The 13,760-nt window shown below is 41.4% G+C and overlaps 1 protein-coding gene across 19 annotated transcripts in view; it reads right to left on the bottom strand.

Annotated features, from left to right (window-relative positions):
• RAD51B (RAD51 paralog B) overlaps positions 1–13,760 on the bottom strand; it is a 638,238-nt gene that overhangs the window by 129,967 nt on the left and 494,511 nt on the right. For all 19 annotated transcript variants that reach the window (XR_011504632.1, XR_011504641.1, XR_011504640.1 and 16 more), the window contains one exon: positions 7,916–8,019. Coding sequence is in view for 9 of the 19 variants with exons in the window: in XM_070513850.1 (XP_070369951.1) it covers positions 7,916–8,019 (104 nt within the window). In the remaining 10 variants the exon portion in view is untranslated. The remainder of the gene's footprint in view (positions 1–7,915; positions 8,020–13,760) is intronic.

The raw sequence follows: 13,760 nt of genomic DNA, 5'->3' as shown, positions 1-13,760 counted from the left end.
TGGAACCAAGTAAGGATGCTCTTCACTACCAAACTATGGGACCCTTAGATTGCAGGGAATGGGTTTCCACACAGGCTGGCTCCTGCCTCCTTTCTTCTATTCCACTCGGACTTTTGAAAATAAAGATGCAAAGACTCAAAACACGATAATCACAAAGCTTCTCCCATGCTGACAAGACCAGAAAACTCCAGGTTTCCTAAACCATGGCATACCTTTAGCCTATGAAGACAGATAACAAGAAGCTCAAGATTAAAGCGTGACCCTCCATGAGCACAAATGACCATTTGCAAGAGAGGGGCAGAGAAGTCAGCCCTATTTGCAGGATTTTGTCCATAAGGAAAGTCATCCAGCTAGGAAGTTCGTGCTCATTGTGAAGCTCAACTTGGAAAAAGTCTCTTATTGACATGTCCGGGCCCAAGAATTTAAAACGCTACTTTGTATCTGGTAACTCGTAGCAATGTGAGGTAGGATGCTGCCTTTTAAAGATATTTTCCCTTAGAGTTCTGTAGAAGCTTTTTATGAACCACTGAAAGTCACAGAGGATATAAATATCACATTGCCCATAAACCTCATAATTTGGGCTAGGGGACTCTTTTGCCCAGAGTGTTCCTACCAAAAGTCGGCACGGTAAAGTGAAAACAGCAACAGATTAGGAATTGGGAGAATTTAACTTGAGGTGCATTTCTGCTACTTACTGGTTGTGTGACCCTGAATAAGTCACTTAACCTCAATTGCTTACCCTCATCTGTAAAATGAAGGGGCTAGATTCTGAGTGTGGGTCTGAAGACCACCCGGCTGAGAATCCCCGGAAGGGCTTGCCCTCGCTGAATGGTGACTGGGGGTGGGGCCTGGGAATCTTCATTGCTAACAAACACCTGTGATTCTTAAGCTCACTGGAGTTGAGAATCACTGGATAAGGTGATCTCTAGAAGGCTTCTCAGATGGGACACTGTCACATCCTAAATGCTTCTGTTCCAGTGAAAGTGCTGGTTCATTTGTAAATCAGTTCACAGTTTATGTAGCTATTGAATCCTTCTCTTCCTTTTGTTTTTCCTAACCAGGGATGTTGCCCCATTTTCTTCTCAGTCACAGCTAACCAACCAAGGCTAAAATACAACATCCTGTCCAACCTTTAGTCTCAAATGAGCCAAATAAATTTCAGCGTCCTTGACTCTCAGGTCACCGCCTTGTCCAAGAGATCTCGTAGCTGTTTCCTATGTTGTTTCCCAACTGAAAACACTTTTCTTCCCTTGCCTGACAACAAGGCCTTCAGTTTGGTTCCAAAGCCCTGTGTCTCTTCTACTTCCTGCAACAGCTGAGATTTCTCTAGAAATCTCTCATTCACATATTTGCGTTGGTTCACTTAGCAAGTTAGAGCTGGGAGGGTCACTGCATATGGGGATTTGGTACCAGACTGTGTATAAAAACAAAACTAGTCAGAGACAGAGGAGAATGACGGAGGTGATAAAATCTGGTGAGATGAATAGCTCATTAAATGGGAAGTCACCTAAACATTCTGTGAGCAGACCAGTCATTCAGCCCTGATGGTCAGAGATCATGATCCTCAAAGAGAGAAATGAGGCCATGTACTATCTTCCATGAAAACAAATATTCAACTTACAGTTGTATTCTTTATTCACAGATATGTCTTTTCTACTTTTTGGTGTTAAAGTACCTTTTCCTTTTTGAAATGGTGATAACACTTAATTTTACAACTCTACTTGATTAAAAAATGACATAGAAAACTCTACGGTGGTTCCCCTACCCTTGTTTTGTTTTGATTTTGCTTTGAACTTTTATTGACCCCATGTGGCTTAAAATCTCCCTGGAAAAACTGACTCTCCCCCTCAGCACTAGGACATGGTCTGTCACAATCAAAGTATCTGAAAGGGAAACCCCCATCAGAAGCAGGGGAGAAACTGTACTCATGATTTTTTAACTCGCAATTTCCAAAGCAACCTCTTCAAGGGAAAGTTTTCTTTACTTGAGCCCATTCAAAGAGAGCCCCATGGAGTTTGTCTTTTTGTAGGTGGTGGGGAAGATATTGATATTCTTGTCTCTAACGTGGAGATAAAAACATGAAATGCCTACTTGGGTACCAGTGTTGTCCCTTCTCAGGTGGAGCTTGTCTCCAGCTCTGCGAGTCTCAGCTCACTGTAGTCATTTGCTATTACTACATACTTTCAGGTAGGACTTCCTCAGATTTTAATACATTTGCCTGGTGACCTGAGAAAAAGAATCCTTTTAAAAGTCACCATTCTGGGTTCCCCTTTTATACATTTTCCTAATCTGCTCAATACCTGTTAGAGAATTTCTGGTGGAGGAGTGTGAGCAGGGGGTTAGATTTCACACTTGAGCAGCTCTGAAAAGGGAGGGAACGTTTATACGCAAGGCAATGTACTTGGCTAGGATTCTATGTTCCCTTTGCTATTTCTGCAGATATTTATGCTTAAAAAGAAATTTCTCCCACCCCTGTAGCACAGCCAAACTTCTCCTCTGGCTGGATCCAGTCGCAAAAAAAAGTCTCCTTGTCTAAAAAAAGCAGAGGAGCTGGGGTAGAAAACCAGAGAACAAACACGATGACCTGGAATCATTTTACAAAGGGAGAGGGTTCATTTTTGAGTGAGGGCAACCAAGCCTGAATTCCTCTTTGGAGAAATCTGGGAGGAGGAAGACATAGAACTACGACTTATATCAGGTGAAACATAACCTCCAGCGTCTTCCTCTGAGTGAATGTGCATCTATGCCTGGCATTCTTGCCCCAAATCTACCCTTCAGCTTACCTGGCAGAAAAGATTTATCCTCTTTTCTTTAGCTGTTCAGTCCTCCATTGAGCCTTTCCAATCTCAGAGAGGAGAGCTTAAGACTTGCGGAAGATGGCAACAAAGATTTCTTATCCTTCCCCTCAGCCAAAGTCCCCATGCTGCCTGTTCCCTAAAAGCAGCAGCAGAACCCTCCCTCACTCCACCCTGTCTGTGTTTAGGGCTCTGGCATGCCTACACAAAGGAATTCCAGGGAATTTCAAGGGAAGCTGGCTTCAACCCTCCTAGAGCCCCCAGCGGGCTGGTTCTACAAAAAGATTCCTATATTCAGTATTCTTACAGTATTTCTATATAAATTCCTGCTTGTAATTGTCAAGGTTCGATGTTAATCTTTTAGCTGACAATTACTAATACTTTAAAGGAACTATTAAACTGCAAAACTCAACTCATATGGGGAAGAGCGATTCTAAATAAGTAGTATGACCTTCCTCAAGACTGGGTTCATGTATAAACACAAGGAATTTGTTTCTTTCTCTCTTTCAAAATAAACGTATTGAACGTGTAAGTGTCAAGCACTGTCATTGCCTCCGAGGGCACACAGGTAAGATTCAGTGACAGCCTTCAGGGGTTCATAATTCAGGTCTCACTGGTGCAAGAAGAGAGACAAGTGCTAGGTGGGAAGAATGAGGGAAGATGGGCTAGTTAGGGCTAGGGGGTCACAAGTCTTCACAGTGATGGTGTTTGAGTCTTTTAAAATACAAAATGGACACTGAAAGAAGAATTATATCACCGGAAAGGAAACACTGAGTACCTCCAAGATGCAAAACAACCTGAGACTTCAAGGAAAGCCCAAGGAAGGATCAGGAGCTGGAGTAATATTACTGGCCCTGCTAACAATTTGCTGGGTACTTTAGGCTCTTCCCTCAAGTGTTCTGTAACTTCAGGGTGCCTTCTAAATAGAAGATGAAAATATTATTATAAAGTCTATTTAAATAAACCTCCTATATGAAAAAGTCACCTCTTTCCAATTTGTTGAAATAAGAGAGTCATAATATTTATTTCATCAAGGGAGTGTGAAGCTTAGTTGGGATTAATTTACTTCATTACTCCTTCCAGGGCACTTAAAAATTTATATAGTCCCATATGTGGTTTGTAGGAACAGACACGAGGATTTGATGAGAAATAGTATGAATATTTCATCAAGTTTTTTCATCATTCTTTCAAGTCTAACCATCCTCACTCTAGCTTTTCCAGTCCCTCATTACAACGTACCTGGTTACCGTGAGAACTTCCCAAAGGCAGGCCTGAGCCAATCCATTCTGCATGCTGCTGCCTCATTAATCACCAGAGAACCTTCCTTTGCAGGAGGGCCCTCCATCTCCTCTGCACTCAACTGGACTCTCGATGCTCACACAGCATGTGCTGTTTACATATTTATCTATGTCCCCAAGTAGATTGTGAACAACTACAGGCATCAGCTTACTCATATTTTGTATCTCTAGCATCTCACACAGTAACTAGCAGAGAAGAGATGATTAAATAAAGGCTTGTTAAATGAGTGAATGCATGAACCCTCTGCTCATTACAAGGCAAAACTGAACCTGTGTCTACTGAATGCGTGACTTGCCTTCCTGTTTCTCTCCTCTTGCTGCTCACCCTCACCCCAACATCTTCCCTTTCCTTTCTCAATCACCTGATTTTATCTATTTAAGGCAGAGGTTTTCAACCTTGGCTGCACAGCAGAATCACTTGGGGGAGCTTCACAAATAGGATAAACACTGATGCCTGGCCCCACCGGCAGAGATTTTGATTCAGTTGGTTGGGGTAGGGCTCTGGTGTCAGTATTTTGTAAATGCTCCTGTGATGAATCTAAAGTGCAGCCAGCCTTGAGACACACTGACTTAAAGTGATACTTGAGTCCCACCTCCTCCTGAAAAGACCAGTGTGCCTCTGATGAGTTTACCTTCCTCTGGATTCAAAGCAGCTACCTTTTTAACCACTTATTAGATAACAAATCAAACACTCCTTCTGATAGGACCTCAGTAATAGTCTGCTCTTAAACTCTGCATTGCATTTTGGTTATTCATGAGTGTACATATACATCATTACTCACACTAGACCAGAAGAACTTCGAAGGCAGGACTGTGTCTGCTACTTCTTTGCATCCTCATGCCATGCACATGGTAGACCAAAACATATTTTTGATTACAACAAACAAACAGACACACAAAAAACTAGTAAAGGCCATTTTAGTTCTACTCTAAGGACATGTCTTTGGTAAGAATAAAAATGTTGCAAAAAGGGTGGGGCAGGATTGAAGCAGAGTAGGAAAAGAGTAAATAAAATTCAAATGAAAAAAAGCTAAATTAGTCCAAAAGAAAATGTTTCCCAGCTTCTTAGGAGGGTTTTTGCAAACACTGAAGCAGAATAAACAAGAGAATTAACTTGGATTGTGCCCTGATAAGGAGATTTCTTTCTTGGTTATATAATTTTACAAAGTTTCCAGGGTGTAAAGAAAATAATCAGCCAGGGAGGACTACTTCCCTTGAACTATACAATTCAGCTCTTGGGTTAATCAGCTCACAGATCTGCTCAGCTTGACCTGACACTCTTCCAGCCCTGTGATCTCCAACTAAGCCTCATATTCAAGAGCCCTGGCGTAGAATTCAATGTTATAGAAACGGGATAAAATGTAATCCTCATTCCGTAACCTGGATCCCTCGGTGTAGTGGCCTCTGATTAAGCATCGCAAAAATAAACAAGAAGCTATACCTGGTATGTTCTCCTAGTGGCTGGTGTTTCATAGGTCCGCCTTCTCTAGAATGATCAAGCCATGTTCTCCTACTAAGCAGTGTTATAAGGAAGTATTATTCAGAGCAAGTACCTTAAAGGCTAGCTTTAAAGTATTGTTTCGTGCACATATCCCAGAAAAGGTTTATCTTCATTTGGCTTCTCTGCTTGTCAAGAAGTGAGACCACAGGAAAGGCTCAATGAATCACTAAGCACGCCCTCTGCTAAGGCGAGATAAAGCATCAGCTAGAGACATGTTTTCTATATCAAACTTGATCCTAGTTATTAGGCCAAAACTTTAACAACTGGTCCCAAAAGGCATGCGTATTTCCACAGATTAATTAAATGTAAGTTCTTTCGCCTGGGTTAGCCATTTTAACACTGGTCAGATTTTACTTCAATTTCTAATTACTGTTTGAAAACATGATTCAAAGGCACTTAACTCTGCTCTTGATTGATTATTAATGATAATAACAAGTTGTCCTTTGTAGATTAAGATAACACTACTGACTCGTCCAATAGGATGTGAGTTGATAAACTGTCACTGATCCATCCACGCTTCACTCCTGGTTCTTCTTGTGACCAGTGGTCTGCATTTGACCTTATGAGCCAAGAACCAACAGCCACCAAAATCCTCCTGTCACCAAAGAGAGATAAAATACTAGCACTCGTCCTACCAGCTAGTTCCTATTGATACTGACAAAATGGAAATGACTGGTTAATTGATTAAAATAAAAGGAAAAAAAGGGGGCTCTAACTTCTTTATTTACTAATAAATGCTAACTCGGATTAGTAAAACTAGGATTTGGAAGCCTGAAATCCATGATACTATATATAATAGACTGAATCACAAAATCAGCGTGTGTAATCTAAAATCTAAAACAGAGATAAACTATAAGTTTTCAAGGAGTGGAGTCAAGGATCCATGAAAATGAATGGATTCACAAGGAATTTTGCTTCCTCAAATTAGAGTCTAGGTAGTAGTGCTTGACAATCCTTAATGATATCCCTGATAGTTGCAAACAGGGTCTATTTAACATAGTTTATAAACCAGGGTACAAGCCAAAGGTCATTAGGTTCTACAGGAATATTTTTGGATGTGTTCCACTGAAAAGAGAAGTCATGGATTCAGACGGAACCCAGGATACCTGAATCATCAGGGAAAAGGCATCACTGAGGCAGTGAGCACGCCAGGGTCCGAAAACTCAAGAATGTTCGCCCAAACGAAAACAAGCAGCTCCATCTTCTCAGAACATGGCTGACTCAATCACCAAGCTGGAATGTTATTTACACAGTCGCAAGCAAACCAAGAAGAATCTTCTGGTCTGTAACCAAGGGTACTTGGAAAGTTATGTCTGAAACGGGCAAAGGCTCATGTCTGTTTTTGATGATTCTTGACTCCTTGAAAACGAGCCAGTTTACCTAATGTAGTAAAGGGTGACAGCTCTCTCCCCAGCACCTCCTCCAGAAAGGACAATTAGCATGATATTTCATGCCTCTTTAATTAATAACTTGGATTTCTTATATGTTTAACAATATGGGCAAATCTGGGTTCTGAATTCTGCCCCAGCCAACAAATGGGAATAATCACACTGTCTTCTTCCTCCTCCTGCTTGCAGGAGAGGTTGTGGTAGAACCTGGTCCACACAGCAGGATAAAGCTGAGGTTAGACGCCAGGAAAAATAAATTTCCTAGTAACGAAACATTTTACCAAAGAGATTAGACTATGGTGTCCCTTTCTTTGGAGTGGAAGGGAAGATTAAGAAAGGAGTAGAAAGTAACCTTTCTGGATGGAAGGGGAGAATTCTATTGGAGGCCAGGATAGAAACCATAAATAGGGAGCTCTGAGAGAGTCATCGTCCTTCTGGAGTCTTTCTAGCATCATCTAGTACCTTAGATATGGGGAACAGTTTATTCACTTGGCACAATCTGTCTCCCTAAGGCTTTCAGAGCATATCCACCGCAAGAAAAAGCACCATCACTATTTAATTTATTTAACACACAAAGTATGTAGTCATCAACTAATACCAGCTAAGTGAAATGACTAATCACTCTTTAGAGATGGAGAGTTTGAGATTCCTAGAGGTGTGGACTTAGGTCACCTACAAGCTATTGGCAAATATCAGGAGGCATGCTAACACTCTGGGGTCAATTCTTACATATTTTTTCCTGTGTGTGAGATGTGTCCTCACTTCATCATAACTGCTACTGGGGCAGGCAGGGATTCTGATTTCTCTACCCACTGACAGTGCTGGCCCAGGACAGACAACGTGGCCAATGCTTTTAGAAGATGAACCCTCAGATTGCTAGGTACATTTTGTTCTCTGACTTTGACAGTCAGAGAAGATTGTCAAAGCACTCACCTGTCTTCTCTCTGAACCAAGGTACTGGAGAATCAGCCGAGTGTTCACACTGTGACTCCAGGTGTTTCCTAGTGCAGCTGTCACACAGCTGGATCCAGAAGGGCCTGAAATGAAACAGGGCAAAACCGTGATTATGGATGCCCTTTCTTATAATGATGTTTCACATAAACAAAAGTCCGGTCATTGCTCATTGCTCAGAGAGTACTCAGGGGCTCAGTTCATTACCACAAAAACTGATGAATTAGAGAAGGACAGGGATTAAGGAATATGAGGCTAAAAGTGAAAACCAGCATGAGTTTCCTTCAGGCTTAGTGAAAGTGACCACCACTCGGCTAAAAGATACAGAGTTATCTTTCAATAAGAGATTGCACTGAAGGCAGCTTGGAGCCATTGCTAATAATAAATCAAGCCACTCAGCATCCATGGAAGAAAGACATAATGCTACTACATAGAATAAGAGCCAGTTATGAAATAGTCTTAGATTAATAGAGTTGCAAGACTTTTTTAGCTTGATAAGAGTCTTAACTCCGTTTTCCTTATCAATATAGAAATGGTTACATATGCATATAAAATTCCTTTGCCCTTTCAACCCCTGCACACACACACACACACCCCAAGAAGAGGAATCTGGAAGATCTCACCATTTCATATCAATTTGTATTAGACATCCTTATCCCAAGAGAAACCTTCTTTTACTTTCTAAGACTTTCCTATGAGAGAGAGGATCTGAAGTAAACTTTATCTGAGCTTCCAGTCTACTCTAAGTTGCACTTCAGCTACTATCGTACATCTCCAGAGCTTCACTGATCCCTCCTGACATCATCAGGAGGAAATCACTCCTGCTTTCCTCCACTTCCTCCTTAGAGGCAGGCTCGCAAGTCCTACCACCTAGAAGCCAGCCCTTACTATCATATCTAGCACTTCCTGAGGTCTCCTCCCAACTCCTGTGCCTACTTTGGCCCTGGGCCATGGGAGGAATCCCAGCCATAGATGGCACAGTGGTTTTGCCTTCTATCCTCAAGATGCCATCTCTGTTCAATGAGGAGACTAAGTACAGAGAGGTTGAAGTCTACTGAATTAGCTAAAACAAAATAAGGTCTTGAGTTTCTCATTTGTTATCTTCTCACTGCGTCATCTGATTTTCACCCCTCAGTGTGGAGCAGGAATTGGTCCTTCTTTCTGGGCTAGACATCTTTGAGGGTGGTCTGCCAATTTGCATGGCCTTAAGCTCCTGGGCCCAAATACTACAACAGATGAATGTGGTTCAGTGGTTCTAGGCTGGAAGTGATTTTGTTGGCAATGTTGAAGTGGGAGTGCACTGGCATCTAGAAGGTAGAAGCCGGTGATGCTGCTAAACATCCTGTAATGAAAGGATAGCCCTCCACAAAAAAGAACTATCCAGCCCAAAACATAATAGTGCTGAGGTTGAGAACCCCCAGGGGAGGTAACACCAACTATCTGTCTTCTCTGATTCAAGCAGGTACAGGCATAAATTAGATGGATGTCAACAACTGGGGCCTCAACAAGTCTGAGGATTTCAGATTGAAGAGGAATTTAGCATAGAAAAGAATAAAATTCAGGGTGACCTTGGTTCATTATGCACACAATTCAAAACATACACAAATTAATGTGAAAACAAATAATCCTCACTGTGCTGATCTGATGACATCACTCCCTTAAAATCCTCTGGCATCCTCTGTGCCTGAGGATAAAACAGTAACTCCTGAACAATGCCTCCTGGGCTCTTTGTCATCCGCACCTACATCCCTCTAAGCTCCTTCACGGGATAGTCTCCGGTAACCTCCTGACCTCTCTGTCCCCATCCTCCCTGACCTTTTGTCAGTAGTTAATAAAGCTTCCCTCTCCTTTGGCATCGAATTTACTGGCCTCTTCTGCTTCCCCTTGTGCCATGTTCATTGCTGCTTTCCCTGCTTTGCTTTTCTTCTCCCTCTCTTCTTAGTTGTGGTGGACCTCAGGCAGCTGGCCAAGGCCAGGGTTTTCCTGTCTCATACCCAAATGCCTCCAGTGTCTAGGAAAGTAATGTACATTAATGAAGAGGCCAGTTTACATTTTAACATACAGAAATACTTTACGACCACAAAGAGATGTACTCTTTTCCATTTCTCTTGAAATATGTCACCCCCTCTGTCTTTCATTTACCTCTTTTTGAAAGAGGCACATGAACAGAGAAATATTTTCTGCTATAAAAAAACTAACATTGCAAGGGCAATAGCTACTGATTTTTCTTTTTTGCATTTTTAAAAAACAGCTTTATTGAGATAACTCATCTAGCATACAATTTACCCATTTAAAGTGTACAGTTCAATGGCTTTTACCACATCCATAGAGCTGTTCAACCATCACCACAATCAACTTTAGAACATTTCCTCACCCCAAAAAGAAACCCCATCCTCCTTAGCCATAAGCCTCCAGGCCCTCTTTCCTGCCTCCCAGCCCTGGGCAACCATTAATCTACTCTTTTCGTTTGATCTTAAATGTTAGGCGATGATGGGGAGCTGTGGAGACTGAGGAGCATTAGAGAATTCATCCACGATCTCAAGGGGACAGCCCCTGTCCAGCTCCAGCTGTTGTTGTCATGTGGCAACACAAATTCATAGTTAGCCACATCTTTTGATTTTTAAAAGAGAAGCCAGAAATCAACATTTTAAGTACAATCTCCTGATTTAAAAATACTGGCTTAATTCTTAAATTTTTTCTAACACACAAATAAACATGCTTAATAAGCCAGATATGACTCATTCCCACCAAGCTTGCAATGTCTGCTCCATATGGCATGGCCTCACAAGGATGACACCCATGTGGATGATTTCTAAGCCTTTGTCTCAACCTCTCACTTGCCTTAGCACCTGCCCTCCATTTCAACCACAAGAACTACATGCCTGACCATAATGAATTTTAGCACCATAAACTCAATCCCTTCAAATCAAACTCATATTTTCCCATATAAACTTATTTCGTCTTTGTCCCTTTCTTTGGTCTTCCAGTTAATCTGGTTTGAAATGTCAGTTCCATTTTTAAAATTCTCTTTCTCCCATGTTCCTTGCTTCCCATAAACTGTGAAGTCCTATTGATTTAACTGTAAAATCTCACCTCCATCCATTCCCTACCCTCCATTCCTCCTACCTCAACCTTTGATCAGACCCTCACACATTAGCTTTCACCTGGGGATGACTGCTATAGCTTTCTAACTGATGTCCACATGGCTGTCCCAGTGTCTCCCTATGAAAGCCCATCTTCTCTTCTACTGCCTGATTAACCTCCCCGAGCACACATCTAAGTACCTACCCTGCTACTGATGATCAACATGCTCAAAAACTTCCAATGGCTCCCAAGGGCCTTCACAGAGTTCTAAATTCCTAAGATTGGCATTCAAGACTTTTCTAGACTGTGCCCAACCTGCCTTTCTACAGCTCTTCCCGCCATCCTGCTTCACATAGATTTTGGTACAATTTAATCACTAGTGCCCCATGTCCCCTCCACACTTGGAATGCCTCTATGTCCGCACATTGTCCTCCAGACCATTTCCTACCTGCCACTTCCCTGATCATCTCAGAAATAATGTATTCCTCCTCTAAACTCCCATAACACTTTCACTCTCTTATGTTACTGTCAGTTTTCTATCCTGTAGCAAATTACTTGTGTGCTTTCCTTATCACCACTAATATATATTTTAAGTGGGCCAAAGCCATGTCTGATTTACGCTGGTATGCCTGAATCACTTAATATAAGTTCTGAGACACAGAAGATGTTTAATAAATACTGGTTAAATAAATAGCTAATAAGTTATTCTCCTAAACTTTGAACCATGTTATATACTTGTTTTAGCAGCAGATTTACATTCTTAATTCTATCTTGCTTAAGCTAAAATTAATAGGTTACATTTTTCAAGCAAAGTCTAGAAGCTTGTTGCCTACATGCCTGCTAAGTGACAAGATGAAGTGAGGCTGAGCTTTAAAGTCTGCCAAGGAAAAGCTACATGTGAATAACTAGGAGTTTCTAATTAGTTAAGCACTCAAAAATTTTTCTTAGTAATGAAACTGTAAGAGCTTCCCAGATGTTTTCAGAGGTCAGAGCCATATTTGGCCAACAGTGACTATTTAAAGAACTACATGTCCCTAAACCAATGAGAATCGTCTAAGAAAGTGTCCATATACTTGGCTGTGTTCTGGAAAGGTAAGCTCAAGTCCTAACTAAGGGCCGTGAGCACAAATGACCATGGAAAATGGAAATCCTGAGTGAGCAAGCTTGAGGAGATACATTTTCAGGAGTGCTTATAAACATTAAGCCACCTGCAAGAGCAATAAGAGCAGGGCCTTGGAAGTTAATGATAACAAAACACAATATTTTTGAAGTACTGTAAGGTAGGCCCTCGATAAGCCCTTTACAGAGGGAGGGCTTACGTCTTCTTTGAGCTTCACATCTTAGTCATATCTTTTCTGTTCTCCACACCACCCTATGAGGTAGGTAATATTATCATCCCTATTGACAGACTGAGGGTAAGAGAGATTAAGTAACTCGCCCAAGGTCCCATGGTTGGTTAATGACAGAGCCAGGGTTCAAAGCCACGCCCACTGAGTCTTAACCACAACTCCAATTAGCCTTCTCTGGGTTCATCATGTCAAATAGACTGCTACTCTGCCAGCCCAGAGGGTCTGTATGAAGGCCCATCTCTGGGAAGACACTGACAGAGGTGTGCTGTGAGCATCTTATCTCATCTGCACTCTGCGTGTCACTCAGGCTCCACATTCGGCTTCCTCTGTTCTGATGCATAGTGATAACCCAGGGCAAGGGGTTTCCAGAAAGACATGCATGCCCTAGCTCCGCAAGTTATTTAACTTCATTCAACTGGCCCAGCAGCTAGATTCATGCAAATCAGGTGGCCTGAAACTAACCCTTTCTGGTTGGAGGCTTAAAAGTCTGGTCAGGATTGGAAAACTATTGCACTTAACAGGGTTTCAAATATGGGAAAACAACTGAAGAGTGGTTATAGGTGGTGGGATCACTTGAGAGAGAACTGGGAGAAAGGGAAGTGGGGAAGCAGTCAGTTACCATAAATTTGTAACTTTATTTTCAACTAGAAAACTCAGTGGTCTCATATCTTTTGACTTTCAAGTATTCCTAAGCGAGGGCTGGCATAAATGATCACTAAAGCTGTTTATGGGAAATTTAAGATAGAAGGAATTTGCTTACTGGCTTTTCAGAAAAGGTGATTTCCTGCCCAATGACCTAATTGGTCAGGAAATAGATAAAGTGAATCTTTTTTATGCTCATTTTAAGCGGAAGTTCTAAAATTGGGGTGCTCTCTCTTCTCTCTTCTTTTTGATGATGGTGATATTTAGACCTGCCAAGGCAGTATGACTTCATTGTATTGGAATTTGGTTGATTTCAATACAAATAAAAAAATCAAATAAGTGACCTGGGTTTTGAAAACATTTTCATTATTGGGGATTTTTCATTGTCACAGGATTGAGCCTATAGAAGCATCTGGGTAAGCTACACAGAGAAAATCTAATTTATTTACACTGAAGTCAGGTCTCTCTAAAAATACTGTGGGAACATTCATTCTCTACTCTCTCAGAGACACATTTAGGTAAGTCAAAGCATGCTCTCTTTCTGAGATTGCTTACCCATCTGTAAAATTGTGAGTAATAATTCTTGCCTCCGGGCAACCAAAGGTTCTCCGTGACCCTTAGATAAAGATACTTGATATGTATAAATAATGGGGAAAATGATGATCAAACACTGAAGATGAAATTCTAGGGGGAAAAGAAATTTAATCATCATCTTTTACATTTTTTTATTCTGCTAATAATGAGGCAAGCTA

The sequence above is a fragment of the Equus asinus genome, chromosome 7, assembly GCF_041296235.1.
Source record: "Equus asinus isolate D_3611 breed Donkey chromosome 7, EquAss-T2T_v2, whole genome shotgun sequence".
Lineage (NCBI taxonomy): Eukaryota > Metazoa > Chordata > Mammalia > Perissodactyla > Equidae > Equus > Equus asinus.
Note: the sequence above shows the minus strand (reverse complement) of the source record. Positions and strands in the feature narration are given on the sequence as shown.